Source organism: Aptenodytes patagonicus, chromosome 7 (genome assembly GCF_965638725.1).
Source record: "Aptenodytes patagonicus chromosome 7, bAptPat1.pri.cur, whole genome shotgun sequence".
Lineage (NCBI taxonomy): Eukaryota > Metazoa > Chordata > Aves > Sphenisciformes > Spheniscidae > Aptenodytes > Aptenodytes patagonicus.
This window is the reverse complement of record NC_134955.1, coordinates 35,321,598-35,343,272: the sequence shown is the minus strand read 5'-3', so window position 1 is coordinate 35,343,272 and position 21,675 is coordinate 35,321,598. Positions and strand designations below refer to the sequence as shown.

At 42.9% G+C, this 21,675-nt stretch overlaps 2 protein-coding genes across 5 annotated transcripts in view; one reads left to right on the top strand and one right to left on the bottom strand.

The window, feature by feature from the left end:
* Nucleotides 1-269: 269 nt before the first annotated feature.
* LOC143163459 (galectin-related protein A-like) lies at nucleotides 270-5,056 on the bottom strand. 2 transcript variants are annotated; one of them, XM_076344851.1, is made up of 5 exons: nucleotides 4,911-5,056; nucleotides 2,464-2,552; nucleotides 1,514-1,688; nucleotides 967-1,151; nucleotides 270-443 (listed from the first exon to the last, which is right to left on the bottom strand). In XM_076344851.1, the coding sequence occupies exons 1-4, from the start codon at nucleotides 4,935-4,937 to the stop codon at nucleotides 1,008-1,010; spliced, it is 435 nt and encodes a 144-aa protein (XP_076200966.1). In that variant the 5' UTR covers nucleotides 4,938-5,056; the 3' UTR covers nucleotides 270-443; nucleotides 967-1,007. The 2 variants fall into 2 exon arrangements, with proteins under 2 accessions (XP_076200966.1, XP_076200964.1); XM_076344849.1 differs by having other exon boundaries at nucleotides 270-1,151.
* A 948-nt stretch (nucleotides 5,057-6,004) lies between these two features.
* The window catches only part of ZFYVE26 (zinc finger FYVE-type containing 26), a 49,222-nt gene continuing 33,551 nt past the window's right edge, over nucleotides 6,005-21,675 (top strand). For 2 of the 3 annotated variants that reach the window (XM_076344847.1, XM_076344845.1), the window contains exons 1-11: nucleotides 6,005-6,061; nucleotides 6,524-6,736; nucleotides 8,241-8,319; nucleotides 9,163-9,252; nucleotides 11,206-11,758; nucleotides 13,115-13,245; nucleotides 14,093-14,257; nucleotides 15,404-15,492; nucleotides 15,777-15,937; nucleotides 19,244-19,426; nucleotides 20,024-20,677. In XM_076344847.1, coding sequence (XP_076200962.1) covers nucleotides 6,546-6,736; nucleotides 8,241-8,319; nucleotides 9,163-9,252; nucleotides 11,206-11,758; nucleotides 13,115-13,245; nucleotides 14,093-14,257; nucleotides 15,404-15,492; nucleotides 15,777-15,937; nucleotides 19,244-19,426; nucleotides 20,024-20,677 — 2,296 coding nt within the window. In that variant the 5' untranslated portion in view covers nucleotides 6,005-6,061; nucleotides 6,524-6,545. The remainder of the gene's footprint in view (nucleotides 6,062-6,523; nucleotides 6,737-8,240; nucleotides 8,320-9,162; nucleotides 9,253-11,205; nucleotides 11,759-13,114; nucleotides 13,246-14,092; nucleotides 14,258-15,403; nucleotides 15,493-15,776; nucleotides 15,938-19,243; nucleotides 19,427-20,023; nucleotides 20,678-21,675) is intronic. The other variant, XM_076344846.1, reaches the window with a different exon arrangement.

Below are 21,675 nucleotides of genomic sequence, written 5' to 3'. Positions count from 1 at the left end.
TATATATCTTCCCTGAAGTCACAGAGCAATTTGAAAGCCCTCTATCCACAGAACCACCTCTTTGCAGATTTTTTGTTCTCCAAGTTATGTACTGAAAAAAAGTCTGTTCATCTAGAGACTTTCCCCTTCATCCTGTGTTATAACCAACCAATCACAACAGAGGCAAAGGCAGCAACTACAATATATACTTATATATGTATTAGAATAGCCACATATTTAGGACTTTTTTCTAAATCTACAGCAATGAAATAACAGCACAACACTCACGTGCATTCAAATATTTAACAGAGCTGGTAAAGAAGTTTGCCAGCAAAGATGCAGTTTTAATTGGATACAAGAACGGGCAATGCAGTTTCAGCTACAGATACCATTTCCTAGGGCTGGTCCAGAGAAGACTGTGAAATCCACAGCTGTTGAAACCTTTCAATTCACGAGAACACTACCTGCAAGAGACAGGGATGGTGGTAAGGCATTTATTGCTCTGTACCGGGAAGCACAAATGGCTTTGTGCTGACTGAGCAGAGCTTCCAGGAAAAGCAATTCCCTCCTGATAATGTGAGCCCTGCTGGGGCCCACCAGGCTCCCTTATTCGCTTATAAGGAAATCTTCTGTTTCTCTTTTCTCAGTCCCACCACCTGCATACTGCCCAGTTCTTGTCACAAGGGTAACAGCCACCCCACCGCAGAGGACTGACCTCCACCAGCTGGCATGCCTGGGGGATTAGGGGACCGTGAGGATGTGAGATACTGCATAGCATCACAAATCTTGCAGTTTGGGAGGCCAAGAGAGTATCTCAGCAAAGGCCCTCTGATTTACCTGGACCAGCCATAGCTCTGCAATTGCTGCATGTGTATGAGAAAAGAAGTGTATGTTTCAAACACATCAGCAAATGAAAAAGATACAGTTCCCACTCTCCAGAATCAGCCAGGGGAAAAAGATAAAATATTTCTCAGACAGGAGAAGTACATTTGCCTCTGTCCTCTGGTGATATCGTGGTCTCCTTTTTTTCAAGCCACTTTTGTAAGCTTGATGTCCCCTGTGATCTGCAAAGCTTTCACCAAGTTCAGGGGCTGAATGCGGTGAGTGAAGTCACAGAGCTGCCGTCCATCAAGCAAGACTCGTATTTGCTGGTGTTCACATAAGAGCTCCATCTGCAATGGAAAAGGACAGGGGATGGTGTTAGAGACAAGTGGCAGAGCTGATTTCACCAGCATGGACTTAGAACCCCATGTGATGGGGATAGTGAAGCACAGTGTCTACTGGTTCTTCTGAAATGCCCCTCAAAAATAACCTACTCTCTGCTGACAGGATACTGTAAAGCTCCTTATAGTGAGTTCTCTCACTAAGACTAGAGAAAGGAATGGATCCCTCCCATCACGGCTTGAACTGTTGCTCTCTGTGCCATACTAGACTAGTTAACCTGTCAATTTCAATAGTTAGCTATTTGTGGTCATATACGTCAGCCTTTCTCCCCCCCTTTTCTCCACCGCCATCATAGTACCCCAAAAATTACCTTAAATGTGTCACCTGCCATAAATGGGAAGTAGGGAATAGTCTTCTCTTCTCTTCCCCATTTCCCAGCAATTCGTGCATTTCGGGTGATGGATTTGTCACTAAAGTTAACTGTAAATAACAGCCCAACATCTTTGTTTGCATCCACTGGATCGCAGAGCAGAGTCACTGAAAAGCTGAAAAAACAATTAAATGACTGGGACTTTCAGAAATGGAAAGGACATGGTGAGCACATCAGAAGCCTATAAAGACTAGAGACAGCTATTGATTTCTTGTCAGACTGAAACACGGGACTCCTACAGGGACTGTGCACAGGCTTAAAAGCTGCAGAAAGGGATGAGAACAGGCCAGTCTTTGTTTCTCCTAGAGTTTCCGGTAGGATGCTAGTGACTTTTGATGTTGCATTCCCTCTCTTGTGACTGGAATCAAACACATTTGTGGGTGAGCCAATTCCAATTTGTATCCTAAAAGAGGTTATGGAAAACTTTTCACCAGTGTTGATTGCACTGGATTTGATCACTGTAGATGCAAAAAAGTGCAATGACAGCACAGTTGCCGTCATCCAGACTAAACACAGCAATGAACCTGCACCTCCTGTGCCAAAACCACTGGTTTTCAAATGATGTTGATTCCAGCCCCAGCAGACAACCGAGATGCGGGTTCAAAATTGCACCTCTTCCTGGAGGAGAAATGCCCCTTGTGTGCCCCCTCCGGTTCGCATTAGGTAAGGGCAAGGAGTAGAAAATGCTGGCAGGGCAGTCAGAAAGTCCAAACAGTGAATTCTTTCTCACCCTTTTAATCTCAGTCTAAGAGCAGGAAAATTAAATAGAGCTGTACATTATGAATCTATATGACTTTCTTCCTCCCGAAGAGCACAGACCCTCAAGAAATCATTTGAATTTAGAAGACACATATGGCAGGCGTGAAGCCCCCACCAGCCCCTTCACCTACCTCTTGGGGTTGGAGTGTACCACCCCGATGACCGTGAGTTTCATGGCTGGTCTCAGGCCACCTTTAATTTCACCAACATACTGCTCCACCTGCAGGGAACAGTAAAAACGTGCTGCGGTAGGTCACGTCATGGGTAAACTGGCTTTAACAGCTGCTTTGGTCACCTCATATAGCTTGATTTTATTTTTACATGTACAAAAGAACTTAAAAATATTTCTGGCCTAAAATACTTTTTGCGCTTTTGGTATAAATTCTGTCAGTTCTGGTATCTGAGGCAAGCGAGAGGGCCGCCATAACCGAAAAGCTGGTAACCAGGTGTTGGCTGCCTGACAGGACTGCTGGCTCCGGAGGGCAGTTTCTGATCAAAAGGGCCGTCAGTAAGATGAGCGGCCACTGTCGGTGCTCAACCCGACTGATATGTGCGACTGACGACCCTGACGCCATGCCTCAGGTGGCTCTGGGAACCCCTGACATCAGGTGACTGACGCCACTCCCCAAGACCAGAGCAGGTACTGCAAGCGCTGATGCTGCAGTGACACATGCATCTCACAAGTGACAGGACCCAGATAGCTGACACACCTGGGACGAGCTGGTGACGGCTGCCATGGTCTAACGACACAATAAATCTGGTTGCAGCACTCCATGCAGCAGATCAAAAGCTTTGTGGCAGCATGACGCAGAGCACAGACTCTGTGTGAACTTACTCTGCCAGCTTAAATTTGTTAACAGATTTCGGTAGGCTAACTTGGCACCAGCAGGCTTTGCACTGGCACAGGTAGCCTCTGTCCTCCGCCATAAGAGCACAAAGCCAGCATAGATGCTGCCCCACCACTGCATGTTGACAGAAATGCAACCATGTCCTCACAGCCGATCCCAGTCACACCTGTCCCCACCACTTTTTCAAAGCCAGAAAATGGCTTCTCAGTGGATCTACTTTTGTCCTGCTCACCGAGACCTGCAGTTGCAAACTCCACCCAAAGATCAGAGCTACCTTCACTTGCTCCAAGTAATTCTCTAACAGCTTCGATGGTCAGTGGAGAAACTAATACAGGCGATGGCTGGCATGGAAAAACAAACGAGAGAGCTTGGAAACAAGTGATAGGGACGTTTTGAGACTTCAGGTTCAGAAATGGCTTTAAAATGTAAACGCCAGAGTACTACACTATAGCATGTAATCGCTCCCTATGCAGAGTCACTTAGAAAGAAGCTGCTATAAAACACTAAGTGTTATTAGCAATTTGCGTAACACTGATAATATTCCAAGGCAATGCACAGCAGACCCTATTTTAGATAAAAAGCGCTTTATCGTTCCAGTGTTCCAAGGTAAAAATTCAGACATTTTTTGCTGGAAGACCTGCACAACATATGCACGGTTTAGTATTTTGACTATGAGAAGCTCTACACCGGCATGGAAACCCACAGACTTCTGTTCACAGCAAAGGGGCTTCCATTCAAGTGTAAGTTGCTACGGGTGTTTCATACGCGTTTTTAAATTTTGGAAAACATAACCAATGTTAGATTTTTAAATTATTGAATGCCAGCTTGCTTAACAGAAACACAAATTCAAGATGAAAAATGTTTTGCCTATACTCCATTTCCTAGTTTCAATATACTAGTTATATCTTTTGCTAAGAGGACCTTAAACAATTTATTTTCCCACCTTGATATTTACATCCAGCCACCTTTACAGCTTCACAGATATATTAATAAACCTCTAACTCCTAACAAGGCCGATATTGGAAGAAATTAATTAAAAAAAAATCTTCAAAAATGACAGCACTACTGCTGATTGTTAGTAATGTACATTTACCCTTGCAGAAGTGGGCAGGTGACTCCAGCAGGTATGTTTTGAACTTTGTAACAAAAGAAAAGTGTCAGCCACCTGAGATGTCTTACCTGAGGGAGCAGCGCCTCAAGTAAGGAGTCTGACTGTAAGGAGATACTTTAAACTGGATAAAGCAATTAGAGAGCGGGTAATAAGCATAAAAGATCCCAAGCTAAATGAACTTCATCCTCATACAGGTCCTGTGTCCCACTAAAGCTCCTTCCTTGCCTACATAAGAGACAAGATACAAAATAATACCCCAAATTGAAAGTGCACGTTGAGAAATTGTTTGCGCAGAGCTGCACCACAGTAAGCACCATCATTAAAGGCACAGGGAATCAGGACTGAATAGACTGAATGATGACCACATGATTTCAACACTTACAGCTCGTCCAGCATGGCTGAAATTAGTTCAGAGGCCTGACTACCCATGCGCCGTTTCCCTGCCGATGTTGAGTTGACAGTACAGGTGAAAAGTACTCAGGATGCCATAGGAGGTAATGGTACAAGCTCCTGGGGCATCTTACATGGTTTATTGGTGCGTCCCAGCCTGTGCACACAGGCATAGCCCCCTTCCCATATTTTCCATTCAGGAGCCCTGGGGACTCATTCAGTCACTTACTTTGGGACACCTCTCCTCTGTCATCATCGCTCTGCCTCTTAAACTTGCCTCCACCGCAGCAGTCCCCGAAGGAGTTTTTGTTTTGTGCGCCAGGACAAAAACAAACAAAAAGTCCGGAATAAAGGGAGGATGTTGGGGGGGGCTTATCTCTGCCAAACACTGGCTGGACACCACCCAGCCGAGCAGCTGAGTCACGGCCCTCCGTGCCTCGTCCCACCGGGGGAAGCTCACAAATAACACGTCTGGTGCGAGTGAGAGGGTGGGGGGACTGCAAGGGTGGGCAGGCCCCCGCTGCCCCGCACAGGAGTGCCTGGCAAGCCTATGTCTGTAGCTGTATCTGTATCTATACCTACACATTTTTATGTAAGTATTTAAAATAGAGCGTGTGTGCATAGCATTTTGTATATGTAATACATATAAATAACACATCATTTATTTATTTAGATACCATTTCTGTCCTCTCTCAAAGGGGTAAATATATATATAAAACTTATATCCCTGTATAGACCTATATCTATAGAGTGAGGTATACGTATAGGGTTATACACATATACAACGGGTAAATACACACATACACATATATTTGTATATACCCCTATAGGTATACCTCTCTCTCTACGTGTGTGTACATAGGTGTATATAATACACGTACATACAGCCTCCCCGCTGAGAGACGACGCGCAGACTCCGGCGCCAGGGGTTATCCCCCCGCCCTACACCCCCCCACAGCCCCCGCCGGTTCCTGGGCGAGCGGCACACCGCGGAGCGGCGCCGCAGCGGGGCGGTCCCACTGCGCTAGGGGGCGGAGCTTCGGGCGGAAGCCAATCAGAACCACGAGAGGCCCGAGCACGGGGCGGAGCTGGCGTGTGGTAAGAGGTGGCCGCGGGGCGTGCCGGTGGGCGGGTATGGGCGTGGTTAGAGGGGAGGGCGTTGCCGCGGTTCCTGAGGCGGTGTCGGGCGCCCCAAAGAAAAATGGCGGTTTATTTACATTCTGCCCCAGCTCGGCCAATGGGCGAACGTCTGCCCGCGTGCCCGCCCGGCGGCGCGGTCAGCTGAGGCGGTGCCCAAGATGGCGGCGGCGAGGGGTGTTGTTGCCGGGGCGGTGCAGTAGAGCCCAGCGCCGCCGGGGTGGCCGCGTCCTGCCCCGCCAGGTAACGCGGGCCGCGCCAGGACGGGCCCCGGGGGCCGCCGAGCCGGGCCGGACCTTGCGGAGGAGGGCGAGGCTGCGGGCGGGTGCAAGGCGGAGCGCGCGGCCCAGGGCGAGTGGCCGCCGCCGCTCCTAAAGACAGTCCCTCCCCGCCGGGACGGGCGGCCCGGGGGCTCGTGCGGCGGTGCGGAGCGGCGGGAGTGTCCCGCGGGCCGCTGGGCTGGGCTCCCCCGGGAGGCGCACCCGCGGCGGGGCGGTCATGGCCGAGCGGCAGCCGTGTTGTCATCCCGCGGTGCTTGTTGGCGCCTTACCCCCCTGCCCCTCTGTGAAGAAGCCCCCTGAAGCCTGGCCTTGGCTCTCCGCCTGTCCCTGCCCAGGGCGCGCCGTCAGTGCGAAGAAGAAATCGGGGGTGGTGCCCCAGCGCGCCCTTACGGCATCCGCCTTCGCGTGTGTCACCCTGCCCCAGGTCACCTGTTCGTCCTGGGAAGATGCATTCTTTTGGGAATGAAGAAGCGGTCTCTCTGGAGCGGCTGTTTGGGTTTTTCTGCGAGTGCGTACAGCATGGAGACTGGGAGCTTGCACAGGCCTGTGTGCCCCAGCTGAGCCAATGGCGTGGGGATGGCCCTGAGAAGGTGGAAGCAATTCTTCAGGCTCTGGTAGTTTGTCCCGTGGGGGTAAGGTAAGTAAGGGACTGTTTTGGTTCAGTAGGCTTGAGTGTGAAGTGAGGAGGAGCAGTTAGTTTAGTGGTGACTGTGGGAGACAGGTAGAATCTGGGAAATAGCACTTGCTTCAGTGCTGAGGTGTCTTGGATCTCTCTAGATGTGCTGTTACCTGAGTTAACAAGTCAACTTCTTATCACTGCCCAAGCACTTAGCAGGCTGCCCAGTCCACTGGGATAACAAGTTGTGTTCATTTATGCGGTGGACATGGTGATTGATACAAGCTTAAAACTATTTGGAAGCATTTCAGAACCGATTTTGTTAGATTTTACTGAAGGATAAGAAGGAGAAGGAACATCTCCTGAAATTACATTCCTTTGACACTGAGGTTTGGTTAATTTAGAAATGGAACCACCAAGATCAGCACTGTAGTTATTTAAAATGTTGTCTTGTTTCCAGCTCTTGAAAGACCTTCCGATTTCTAAAAATGTAAACTCTAAAAAAATTCAAATCATGCTATTGATTTCTTATTTCTCTTGCACTGGATTTTGAAATGGCATTGGTTTTACGCAATCCTAGCTAGTTTTTATCTCTGCTTTTCAGGTAGGTGCATATGAAGGGTGACTTTCTAGCACTTCAGAGAACATTGTTATTCCCCCTCTCCAAGCAGATGATCAGCGTTCTTCACATTAAAATTTCTGTAACGTTTTGGTAAAGGTTCTAAGAAACAGTTTACACTGACAGCAATTAAAGGAGTCTGGAGGAAGGTGTGCACATGGTTAGATGAATATTGCTAATGGCCATGTGAGACAAGCATTTTTGATCTTTTTATCTTTGATAGTTGGGCTATCACATCTAAAGGCTTTAGTTAGCAGTGCTGAGATTTATAAAGGCCAATAAACTATCTTGTGCTTTTTCCTTTTCCTAGTCCCTTTGACAGTACTAAATATGTTCCCTGACTGTGTAGGTTTTGGAATGTGTGTATAAGTACTGGAGCACATGAAAAGCTGATGGAAATTAGAACTGTTCTTTGTTTAATTAGTACATTACTTCACTTTTAGTTTGGACATAGAGCAACACTTGTGCTGCTGTGACCTAAACTTAGTTTCATTTTTTCAGGTAGAACTAGACAGAACAGGAAATAGCAGTGTTTGGCAAACGATCAGATTTCAAAGAAATCTGCTGAAGCGCTCAAAGAGGGCTATATGGACTGAACTTTAGACCAGACATAAATTTAATTGTTTTGAAGCAAAGAACTGTGGCAGTAGTGTTGGTATTTGGCAGATCTAAAAGCAGTTATTTGCACAGCAGAAATCATTGAGTTAATGTGTAAGTAGTACCAATATTCTGGTTTCTCTGCATTCTCTTCCTGCCTGACTCATCTTCAGTTATTTAGTCATCTTTGTTTTTATCTTACACAAAGAAATATAAAAATCGAAATTACCTCTGACAGTGTTTTCCTGGATCTTAGAGATAGGAATGACCTTGTACATAATTCAGTGTATGTGCTTATTGCTTTTGTAGATGGGGACAGAATTCTAGCCCATGGAGAACTGCATGGCTTTGGCTTCTTGTGCTGGAAAAATGGCTTGCCAGGAATCAGGTACAGAAACATCTAGTTGACTTCCAAGTACGACTTAGAGCTCTGACTTATAGCTGACTTCCAAGTGCAAAATGTCTGCCTAGTTGCTTATTTAAATTACAGGCTTTCCCACGTTTCATGGAATTAAGTTCTCAAGGTAGCTGAAGAGGTGCGTTGCTTTTGCTTTTAACAAACCTGTCAAGAAACAACCGTTAATCTTCTCCACACTGGAGAGAAAAATTGGGATTCTTTTTGTTTAGGTAACAGAAGTTGGCTTTTTAGCATTGGGCATTTCTGTAAATGGAAAGCATCGGTGTATCGACTTCTGCATTTGTGTAGCACCTTTCTTACATTAAAGATGAAATAGCTCAGGCATCAGACAATTCTTTATAAGCTTTAGATGGTGAGGGATGTTCTTGCTGTATTGCTGTTTTCAGACAGACAGGTGCAGTATGTTTCATGAGTAGAGGAGAAACTAGTCTTTTTTCCTTTTTTTTTTTTTGTTTTAATTGGCACACTGGATGTGTGGTCATACTTTTTTTTAAATTCATTTGTCCTTGTCACTACTTAGACTTGCATTTTTTCTTTACTTTCTGAGGAAAGATGTCTTTAACTGATGGGATTGTAATTCCTGACAAAGTGACACTTGTCTCTGTTTCCAGATGTACAGATAAATGGAATCCACTGGTGTGGGAGCAGAACCTAACTGTGGAATAGCCTTTAATTGAGAATTAGGCATCTTCAGAGAGATATTTGTCTGCCTCAAAATGTTAATGAAATAGCTAAGATTAGGTTTATATGGTAATGTAAATAAATAAAAGATTTATTGACTAACATCTTTCCCATTCTCTTATATTGTTTCAGAAAACTGTTCCGGTTGTTCTTCAGAGAGAAACGGAATTTTTATTGTTCTTGGAAGAACTACAGAAAGATGTCTCTGAGGAAGTCCTAAAGGTGAGCTACTTAGTATGCCCTACTTCTTCTTGTTAGTTATGCAGAATGTCCAACTTTATCAGGTTTTGGGATCGAAGTTAATGCTTCCTGCTAACTTGACTGCCTGAGATGCTGATGTGTTATTAATCTTCTAGGCAACTGAAAGAGACTGTAATTCAGATCCCTTTCTGAAGTAGTCCAATGTGCCTGCAAGTGATTTCTCTGGCTAGAGAGGAAGCTGTAGGCAGGCAAGGAATAAAGTTTTCTGCGTGGTCTTTCTAATGCAGTTCAGTCCTGACTGCAGCTACTTGCCACAGTCTTATATCTATAGATGCCTTTAGTAATCATAAAGATAAAACCCACTGTAAGCCAAAATAAACCATAGCTGGCAAGCACATTTTAAAAGTATGTCTATTCTCTTTTTCTTCCTCCTAAGATCTTAATTTTCATCTCCTCCACGCCCATTTATCCCCTTCCTGGAAGTTTTTGGGTGCTGTACTGTTACTACTGATGTTACTTGGTAATTGGTATGATGTGTGCTCTTAGGTCCAGGACCCATTTTTTTCCATTATTAATTAATACATGCAGACTGATTTATTTGAGAAATACATGGAAATATGCAAAGATGGATTAATATCAAAAGCAAGTATAGAGCAGAAAATCAGGAGAGTTACTAACTGTAGAACTATCCTAATTTGGTGTTGGTTACAACAGAATTAGACCTGACATGGTGTGTGGAATGTCCTCGGATGTTGCTTCTAGTCTTATAGGTTCTAACTCTTTAAAAGATTTTGTTTGTTTGTTTGCCTTTTTTTAAGAGGAAAATGAAAACTTATTATATTCAGGGGCTATTTGCAGCTTTTAAATATGAATAAGGAAAAGGTGTTCAATATTTCTCTAAGGATACAGAATTAGCAATTACAGGATGAAAGCAAGCAAGGTAAACTGGACTGTTGATTAAAATAAATCTGCTTGAAGTCTGTTAATGACTAACGAAGTCTGTGTACGTTACCATCTAACCTCCAAGATCATGAAAGATTCCACCATTGTCTGCAGTGTTGCACAGAAGTAGGAGATTCAGCAACCTCGTATCTTCGTCACGATTACTGTCAGAGGCATGTTAGTAGGTAGAGTTATGTTTCGATCCAGCAAATAAAGAAAAGGATGTTGTGTACTTGTCTTCTACTGCTAATATTCTCATTTTTGCGCACACCAACCACCTCTCCCCTCCATGTTCCCTGAGTTGTCTCTTCCAGCCAAGGACAGCACTCACATAGTTCCAGAAGTGCCACAAGTGCTGCTGAATTGCTATTCAACTGGGTTGTCCCTCACCTTCCCACCCCTTATTGGGAAAGCTAACTGGGATTTTTTTGTTTGTTTATTTTCCCCTTCCTAGTTCTAGAATTGTAGGTTTGCTTCTGTTAGCAAGAAAAATTATTGTTGCTTAAGAAAGAAGTCTGTGAGATGGCTTCTGAATCTGTTGGCCAGTTTTAACCAAGTTTGAAAAATTAGTGTTGATGAGGATGATGCACTTGGTAGACAGATGGTATGAATCTGGAAAAGTAGGATTTAAAAAAAAAAAAAAAAAAAGACTGAACACGAGTCATCATGCTCTTACTGACTTATGAAGATACAGTCACATTAATATATTGCTAAGAGGTAGAGTACGGTAGTGCTTCAGCCATCCCAAAGGAGCTGCCTGTGAACTAAGGTATCTTGCTTATGAGCACATGGCTCATATAGTGTAGTTGTGTATTTTAGGATTCTTTATATTTTGTTACATATTCAGGCATATCCACTCTTCTAGGAAGGATATTGGACAAGGTGGACCATTATTAATGGATTTCCTAGGTAATATGATGCTTCCAAATTGATTTATCTTCTTGCTTTCAAGTTTCTCCTATTTTTTAAATAGTTTACTTCATATTTTTAATGGAGTCTGAAAGGCTTACTCTTTTATTATTTCCCTACCAGGAACTCTTTGAAGCATTTGAGTGCACCCAGAACAAGCACATCACAGACAGGAAAAGAAGAGATGGCTGTTCTCACAGATTCAGTTTGGATGTTGTTTCAGCTCTCCGGAAGCTTTTGCTGCGGGCTCCCCAGAGGGCAAAAGCCCTGCTGGAGTTCTTCCAGGAGGAACAAGGCACACATAGCTCCTCACTCCAGCAGTATTGCTCTCTACAAAACATCTTTGTTGAATTTCTTCGTGACTCCTTGAAATCTCTGCAGAGGCTTCAGTGCAGTTCTGAGATTTCAGCAGAACTAGATCAAAGAGAACTAGTAGATACAATTTATGCTGCTCTTAGTATAGTGACTTTTGAGGTGGAGCATCAGGGTGATGAAGTACGGCACCTATTCAGGGAGCTCTTGGATGTATGCTGGGCTGAGGGAAGCCCACTGAGGGAGGAGAAGCTACTAAGCTGTATGCTGAGGAAACAGAGCCATGGCCTGTTAAGCCTGTATAGCAGTGTTCTCCTAGAAAGAACAAGAGAGAAATTTCTGGTGTCAAAATCAATACGAAAAGGTTTGTTTCACTTTTTGCTTTGTTTTTATTTCTTGTTTAACAAAGCCATTGAGGCATTAAACAGGCAAGTTGTCAAGAAGTCAGTGTTCTTGCTAAGGTGCTTTAGCAAGCCATGGAGTCTTGTAAAAGATGATGCTAAAAGGACTTAAAGCAAGAAATTGGCAAAGGAACCCCAGGGCTCTCCCTACATTTCTGCAGTCTGTGCTGCCTTCTTTTGTGAGCACTTCCTTTACCACCCCTTGTTGTGCTCTATTTCAATCTGCTCAGCATTTCTCCTGCTGAAGATCTTCCTTGTAACTAGAAAATTGACTCTCCATATGTATATAAAGTTTTTACTGGTTCAGCTCCAGCTCGGGGTCATCTGTGTTGGAGGATGTTCCGTTTCAGGCCAATAACGGTTCAGCTACCTCAGTAATCCCAAAACATTCAAACACCTTAATATTGGAAAAGAAAACTCCTGGAAGTGGAAGGAGATGTGGAGTGGGCCAATATCCCAGTTGAAAAGAAGATGCAGTTTGATTACCTGCTTGCTTGCCAGAGCCCAATTGTTTTTGTACCGGCTATAACTGCACAGCTTCTGTCTAGCTCCCTATGACTGGTACGTTTAGTTGAGGATCTTGGTTTAAGCTGAATGGCAAGTGGTGCCCGTGCTCTTTTAAGGAAAGTAGCAGGTGAATGTGCAAGGAGGGAAAAGCCAGAATGCCTACCCTCTTTTGCTCGCCTCTGTACACTGAGGTGTAAGTCAGTGGGGTTTGTATCCTCTCTCTTCCCTTCACTCATGGGGATTGCTGAAGGGAAGTTCAGGCTGGTGTGGTGTGGCAGACTCTGGCATTTCTGATAATAACTACAGTTAGTGCTTCCTCATGGGGGAAGAGAAATGGAGATATGGATACCTTCACTCTCACTGAGAGTAGTTCAATTCTCTCTTTGCACAGATCTGAGAAGTTCCTGTGCAGGACAAGTCTTTGCTAAGGCCCTGCAAAGCAGCATAGTGTCTCGGAGCACAAGTGAGAATTCATGCAACATACAGATAATATGCGTATGACTAGAGAAAGAAAGGCAGTGTGACCTGAGCTAATGCAAACAACCTGTGTGCCGAAGAGGCTCTTGCTATGTTAACAACTGTCCGACAGTTTCCTGGTTTCCTATCTGACCTGTTTATTTTCTGTCAAATTTCTCTGCTTGGCTTTCTTGTTATCCAGTAACAATATTTGAGAGTCTTAACTGTTAACATGTAGCAGCTGGTTAGTATTTGAGGAAATGTTGAGTGTTTCTCAGTTTAAATTAACAGCAATTACGCTTCTTTCAAAGGTACCCCTCTGTACTGGAAGGTAATCTTGTTGTGATGTTTTTTAGGTTCATCTGAACAGCTGGACACAGAGCGAACTGTGATGAGTTTGTTCTCAGATCCCAAAGAGGCTCCTTCTTGGAAGACAGCCTATTTCTACTGCTTGACCAGCAGCAAGCACTTTCTGGAACAGATTCTGGTAAGGCCATAAAATCAGTAAGAGGGAAACCCAATGGTGGCTAAAGTCAGTCCCTGTATTGAACATATCTTGGTGGTGCACAGAAGCATTTTGTATCCAAATAGTGTTTACTAGGGGTCATGACTTACAGGAACAAGACATAGCTGGTGATAACTCCCTTACTTCAGCTGTGTGATGAACTCGAAACATTCAGTGAGATTTTTGGAAAAGCTCATCTGCATGTGGACTGAAGATTAGATTCTCAGGATTTAAGAAGTCCTGTGTTCTGCTTGTAATTTTGTTGGATATGCCACTTGATTTACCCCATGACCTTGAACTTGTTGCTTTGCTTTTCTGATGCTGGCAGACTTGGGGCAGTGAGACTAGTTTGCACAGTAAAATTTATGTTTTAAAGAGCTTGAAGACCTGGTGAAAAATACTCTGGTATGAATTAAATAGTTTGAATGTATTTACGTAGAAGAAATAGAATACAGGTAGGTGGTCACTGTTAAAGTGAGAGTTCTTAAGGTTGAATATATTTTCACTTGTAAATAACGTGCTTATTCAAGTTTCTTACATAATGCCCTTGACAGAGACGTAATCAATAGAAGAACATAAAGATAATGTAGTGAGGGAGTGTGAGTTGGCTCTGTAGTCAGCATTTGAAAGGATGTTTTTTTCCTCGTGACAGTTTTACTGAAGAGTAAGCTGATGGCTTGGAAAATATGAGTTTAGGGAAGTTCCAGATGCGCAACTTCACTATTTTAGTGAAGCTAGTATTGAAATGGCTACTTGCTTACATAACCTGCCAGGCATTATGGATCTCCATATTTTGGAAAGATAAATACTTCTTCCTTATGTTTTCTAGGTGACTGCATTAACTTTACTGAAAAGAGAAGACTATTCAGGTCTGAACAGCTTATTGAGAAGAGAATTCAACCCCCTTAGCCGCCTCTTGGTATTGCTAGGATGGACTCATTGTCAAAGCTTGGAATCAGCAAAAGCATTGCTATGGACTCTTCACAAAACTCAGGTAAATCAGCGGAAAGCAAGTGGCAGTATCCCAGTCTGAGTCCAGATAATGCAATTTGTTTGCAAAAATAAAAATAAATAAAACCAGGGGAGATTCCAGTGAGAATGTTAATCTTTCTCAAAATGGAATTAAAAAAGCTAAGATGTTACAGTTGTGTGTAGGTAACATTATTGGACACTTGCCTTTCTTCTTACTCCTCAGCTGTGAAGGGAGTATGATTGCACAGGAGATTCTGAAAGCTTCTCTTGCATAAGCTCTTCAGCCTTCGCTGTTAACACAAGAGAGAGAAAGACAGCAACGGTTGTTGATTAGTTTTGAAAAGAGCTGGGGGATGTTTGATCAGTGTCGTTTTGTCCAGGGAGTCGTCCCTGGATAGTGACTAATTCTGGTCACAACTAACCTGAGTTCAGCAACAGGGTAGCTTGGAAATTTCCCATACCCAGTCTCAAAATGGAATGATAAATGACAAGAGCTGTGACTGAAAGATCCACCTTGTTTGGGGGGAGTCTTCATCTTTGAAGAAGAGAGAGGGTTCTAACTCTGAGGGTGTAGTTGCAGTTCAGATGATGTCTGCCTGCAGGCAAGTGGCTTGGACAACAGAGGTGGGGAGGCAGGGAGCCTTGCACTCCTGGATCATTGGGGCAGATCTAGGCTGGTATTGCCTTAAGGGAGTTACCATCTATTGGTAATAGACTGAAGGTCTATTCGGTAGTCTCTGCAAAGTGGAAGTCTTAGATCTGATTTTAGCAGGCAGGCATCTGTAGTAGAAAAGCACATGGAAAAGGAGAATAACTGTCTGCTACCCAGTATATCATCTGTTCTAGTACATGATTAATTCTAGAGGTTAGTGTCTTCAACTGTTACTAAGAAGCATTAATTTGCATTTTGAAAGCTAACCTTGAAAAGGGATGTAGCCACCTTTCCGTGGTCTGTAGTTCTGTCGAGTGGAGGCTGACTGATTTTGATGCTCCTTCAGAATAGCCCTTCCTTGCTGGCTTTGTAATAAAAATGGCAATTTTCTGTTCTTGAAAGTTACCATCTGGATAAAGAAGTCTTATAACATTCTATATGTAACACAGGCTTGGTTCTGCTGTCTGACTAGAGGATTTGTTGTAAAGGGATTCTTTTATTTGTCTTTCCATGTAGGATCTGTGCAATGATTCAGTACTGAAAGATTTCTGTGATGGGCTGTGGGCTCAGGTGGAAGTTCTTGAATGGTGCATACAGCAAAACAGGTAAAATGATCAGAAGGACTTTTTCCAAACTGTCTTGCCAAATCTGCCTATTAGTCAATTCATGTATGCAAATAGAAATTGTATTCTTTTCCGTGAATCTTGGCTAATCATCTCCTAGTGACTGTATATCACAAGCTCTCAAAATTGCTTCATGGGCATTAGCTATGCTACTTGTTTTTAATTGCAGTAGTTTGGTTGAATCAGAATTAGAGTGGGAGTTTGTCTTTAAACATGGCTGAGACCTAATCTGTTTGTGCCACCTCTTTGTTTGTTCTCTCTTGCAGTATTACTATCCCAAGGAAGGTTCTTTTGCAACACTTGCACAGTCTAGATTGTCACACTGCAGTGTACTCTCTTCATCATCTCACTAATCTTCTGGCACTGAATGAAGATGATGTTATTGAGCTTCTTCAGAAAGTTCCTGCTAGAGACCAACAGATGCAGGGTAAATGTGTAGGGTCATGATAACACAGAAAAACCCTGATCCATCGAGTATGTGCTGCTCAGTATTTCTGCTAGGAATAATCTGTTCCTTTGACCTACTTCTGTAAATAAGGAAGATACCGCTTATCAGCTGTTTTGTGGAAGAAAACTAGAGAGCATGTGGAAATTATTTTTAGAATCCTTTTGGGGAGTAAATTGTCTCCCAAGAAGGAGTTGTGAGATCTCTTTGATCTCACAACGACAGATCTCTGAAAGAGCTTTTTCAAAATGGTAACAAGACTTTGCACATGCTCATAATATGTGCTACTCACTGTGACTTATATACTGTATAATACCCTTAGCTTGAAAAGTAAGCGTATGTTTTAGATTTCAATCATCTGTACACTTAAATTTAAAATCAAAGGGCAAAGCCAGATGAAATTGACAGTCTCATACTATAACATCTTCATTTTTGAAAGATACAAAACATCTGGGTTTTTTTCTTTTCGTCTAATATTAAGTCTTACCAAATCTACTTTAATATTAAAATCAGTAAGGCTTACCTACAGGCTGTGTTTACATCCATCTTGCCTCACTTCTCTCATCTTCCCATATTCCAATTTGGTGCCTAAGATACCTGAGCTTACTAAACACATTAGTTCACTTAGAAGTGACTCTCCTTGTACGCTCTTTTAATTGCGGCCTATGTCCAGGTTCAGCTGCTGCTATTTTAATGCTGTTTTCTGATAGGGCCTCTTAATAATGATACAGAAGCTCACTCTTCCTGCGTGTGCTGGAACCTAAGAAGCTGCAAATTTTTGTGCCTTATTCCTTCTATGGATGGCAATTGGTACATGTGTAATTTCAACCTGAGTTGCGTGGAGAGCTCTCAGTGATGGATCTTGCACAGATTTTCCGGGTTGCCTAGTGGGAAGCAGTTTTCTCTCCTTCCAGTATCATATTGTTAAGATGTTGGTTTCCAGTCCTACTTTTACAGGTTTTGTTAAAATTATTGTGACAGTTGTCTTGAATAGTTTTAAAAGGCGTAATGATTGAGGCTCTATATAGATCTCTGGTTTCAGTGTCCTGCTTTCTGAAATTAATTGTTTTGTTGTTACTGATGTTGGGGTTTTTTTTTTAATCAGTTCTTACATTTTAAATTCTTTTCTGCTTGAATTCTGTCAAAACCTTTCAAAACCAGGAAGAGGCAGTCCCATCATATCTTCTGGGAGCTGCATGACTAGCAAAAGAACTCTAGCTGTGGTTTCTCTTCTTTTTTCAGATCACATTAATTTGCAGAATTAGTTAATGGAAGACAAGTCCTCCCTCTCTTTTCAGCCCAGTGATTATGTAAAATTCAGATAATTCTATAAACACAGTTTAATAGAATCTCCTTTAAAATAATCTATTTTAAAACTTAAAGGAAGGAGAGGAGTCACAAAGTTCTGATTTGTCTGCCTTGGTAGTGTTAACAGGCCTTTTTCTACCCTCACCCCACATACTTCCCCTACTTCCCCTTCTTCCCCTTTCTGACACACATCTGTCAGCTGCGGTAGTGAAACTGAAGTAGTGGTACTAGTTGACAGCTGTGTTCAGGCACCCTTCAGATCAGTGCGTAACACTAGCTTTGATCAGTCACACTAACAAAAGAAATGATGGGCAGAAATTTCCTCATGAGTTACAGAATTCAAGAATAAGGTGTTAATATTTCTGGCATAGGAAAAACAGGTGCTTATAGTTAAAAGGGTAGTTCTTCAGTATTGGTACAAGGAAAAGGGTTGGTTTAGATGTGGATACTGACACAGACTCACTGCATCCAAGTCTTTCCACATGGGAGGCAAAAGTGTATTAAACTTGCGTTTGATTACCAGTGTGTATCTTGTAGTATCTCCAGCTAGCTATTTCTCTTTTTCAGAAGACTGTATTTAACGGATCTCTGGCTTCATCTGCCTGAAGTCCTCTTAAGACAGTGGTATTGAGAGCTACATATTAGTGTAGAGCTGCTGGTGAATTATAGCATTTCTGTGGCCATGTGGTTTCTACAAAGGATTCATACTTGAATGTTTCCTCAGTTCTGTCTGCTATCTATGTTACAGTTTCCACCATTGTCGCTGTTTAGAATTGCAGTGATGGGGAATAATCGGTTTCAAACTGTTTGTGCTCTCAGGGCTTTTGTCTTGGCTGCTCTGTAGTTTTCAGAAGAGTTCAGGCTGGTGCTTTTCTTTGAAATCATACTTAAGCCTTGTGGAGGACAGTGCTGAAATGCTTTCTAGGTAATGCTGTTCAGTCCCAGAGTTTGGATGGGGACATTATCAGTACATCAAACCAGTGTTTTGTTTAAAAAAAAAAAACAAAAAAACAACAAACTTTGCTAATGCTTCCCCTGTGTGACAATAGGCAGAGGGACAATATACCCCTTGTATAAGAATATGGGATAGTGGATTCAAGCAGTAATTTAACACTGTCTGGGGTTTTGGTTTTTTTTTTGTTGTTTTGTTTGTTGTTTTTTTTAACCTTTGTACAGTAGTTGGATAATTCATCTAAACCCAGCATAACAGAATATATGACTTTATATTGTGTTCCTGTGTGAAGGGGATGATGATGCAACTTTTACGTAATTTGCAGTTAATAATCTGATGTTCTATTGTACCAAGAAGGGATCGTGTCTCTGGCATGTGACACCTTTCCTCAAAAAAAGCAAAATGGGGAAGAAGTGGGTGTAGTACTTCTCTAAGTTGCCTTTATCATAAATGTGTGAAGGAAACTGTGGGACTGTACTTTTTCTTTAATCAATTGCAGATTGTATATGATCTATATGGCCAGCCATTGTGGATAGAATCAACCGTGATATCTATTTATTAGTACAAATCTGCAGAGGTGGTGGTACTCTATTCTCACTATGGTGATAGCCAGTCTATCTCCCTACTTATCTACTGTGTGACAGAACACAAAATTCTAAGATGTTGGAACGAGACAGGGTCTGTCCCTGTGTTCTAAATGCAGGCAGTGTAGCTTAACCACATACCTCTAATGAGACCCATCATGAGCAGATTTTGGTCATTCTGTGCTGTAACAGGTCCCGTAACACAAATTCACAGAAAATCCCCTTTTCAGAAGGGGATCCAGACCTGACTTTTCTGTGCCCATCTGTTGTGGGGTTTCTTTTTCAAATGTTGTGAAGTAACAGTGAGATAGAGCAAAGCTGGGATGGAGGTGACACTCGGGGAGAAAGACTGGATAAATATTGCTGTGTAGGAACTGCAGGAGAAAATTAACTTGTCTTCTTGTCTACCTCCTACCCCCTCACCACCCTTATTTTCCTCCACAGCAGCAACACTCCCTAACACCCTGAGTCAGCAACGCAATCTGGCACTCTTTCGAGCATTTTGTGCCATGAAGTATGCTATCTATGCTCTCTGTGTGAATTCACATAAGCATTCCAAGTGCAAAGATTGCATACGCAGCCTGCTTGGTGATATCCCTGAAGATGCAACTTTTGGAGAACCAGCAGGTGATTGGCCTCCTTTCTCAGGTTCAGTAGCTTGTGCCTCTCCATTTGCTGGGCTCTGAATTATCACTTAGTATTGGGATAATATTGCACCCTGTGTACATATGATGTTTTTATTCAGTGGGCTGTGAATGCTTTGCAAACAAGTGTAGTGGCATTTCTTTGAGGTGTTGTTACCTTTAATATTAAGAGATATGAATAAGCTACTTGCCTTGTTCTAAAACTTTTAAGGTAATTGTATTAAAAATATAGTGCAAAAAGAAAGTGATATTAGATATAGGATGGTAGTAGCAGGGATGCTCTTGTAAGAGCTTATGATTTGCCAGAGCTAAACCTGATTTAATGGCTAAAATGGGTGTAATCTGTGTTTGCACATCATTGCACAAGGTGATAACTGGCATTACTGAGAGGGAGAAGGCACACTACCTTTTTAAATGTAAAATGTTGGACATATATTTACTTGATTTGTAGAGGAATGATCGGCTCTGAGCCACTGAGACAGTTCCCTCTTCTAGGATTTTCTTAAAGGTCAAAGGTTGGAGGAAGGAACTCCTGGAAAATGTTGTAAATGTTCTTTTTTGTTTGTTTTTAATTATACAGATTGCTCTTCAGTGTTTCCTCAGTATCTTGTGAAGTGTCAGCAGTTCTTACGGAGTGTTCCTGCTCCTCTGCGCCTGGAGGTTTTGGAGAACATCTTCTCCTTGCTTTTTGTTTCCTACAGTGACCTCCATACTGAGACTTTTCTACCTGAGGACTATGCAGAGGATGATGATCTTGACAAAAAGAGTACTACTGTTAGTGTAGAAGGCAGTGCTAGTCGGCGGTCTTCCACCTCAGAAAGTCCACAGCGCCTAATAGAGGCTGAAAAGAAATTAGAGAGGCATCTGCTGGCCGCTCAGACGGTTCACACAGATACCCAAGATCTTCGTGACTCAATGTTAGGTGGCAAAAGCTCTGAAACCTCTAGGCTGAGCTATCTGGATCTGAAACACTTCGCCAGTGGTGTTTCTGGATTTTTAGTGGATGACGTGGCCATGGATGCCTTCCTCACATTGCTTCTCAACCATCTGGAAGAAATTCAGAGTTCTCTCCCATGGGACTCCAGTAATGTGCTTCGTGAAGAGCTGGAGCTTGTTGAGTGCTTGAATCTTTCTGCAAGCAGAGATGCCTTTGGAAGTCGTGTGTTACAGTTTTCCAAATACCTTTCTGAAGCTCACTGGCGATACAAGGTGGTGATGAGTAACAGAAATGCAGGTAAGCTTTGTATTTGGCACTTTCTGATATATCGATGCTGTTCTGTTACAGCCATCCAGGCAGTGGTCTCAAGACTAAACTCCCTGAGCATTTTACTGAGGGAGCACATTTTGGCAGATACTAGGAGAGTGACCTAGCTGGAGATCACCTGGTTCTCGCACCATTCTCCAGTAGGAGTGATCTCTATTCTAATCAGAAAGTTTGGGTTTTCTTTTTCTTTTTTTCCCTGCCCTTTGTGGACACACTGCTTCAGTTTGCCTGTCTTTCTCCTGCATCTTCATCACAAGTTATGTTGACAGTGCAGTGATACGAAGGGACACGGTGGTGTGTGATCCAATGCAAGCCAGATAGACTCATCTCGTTCATGGACAAAGAGTTGATTTAGCCTAGTCTGGAAATGTGTTAGGAACATGTATCAGAGGAAGTTGGATTATTTTGGTATGCAGACCATTCCTCAGGAGTAGCTAGAACAACACACTCGGGAACCTATTTCCCACCCTTCCCCATATCCTATAACTTGTTAGCCCTGCTACTATCAGATTTCTGCTTGTATCATAGTGTGGCTTATTGTGTATCTCAGACCATGCGAAGTCTATGTCCCAAGAAAGACTGGGCAGTATGGACCTTAAATGTTCCAAGTTTCCAAACTTGTGTTCAACTATTTCTGAAGTCTCCCCCTATAAAGGAGGGGATGTGATGGGACTGATGTTTGAGTAGGCAGCCCTCAGTGTTTCTATTGGACGGGCAACAGCTTTCTGTGGGATTCTGTACTTTTGAGTCCTGACTTCTGACAAATGATGACAACTATTTGGGGAACATCTTTCAGGGAAAGATGGATTTTCTATCTCAAGGACTAGCACCCCCATTACTTGCTCACTTCCAGAATTGTTGACTGAGTCAGGGTTCATACTATCCTGCATTACTGAAGAACCCAGTTGTTTCAGCAAAACCTTAATGACAAATCAAACTCTTTTTTACTATTTTAGTTCTTATTCTTT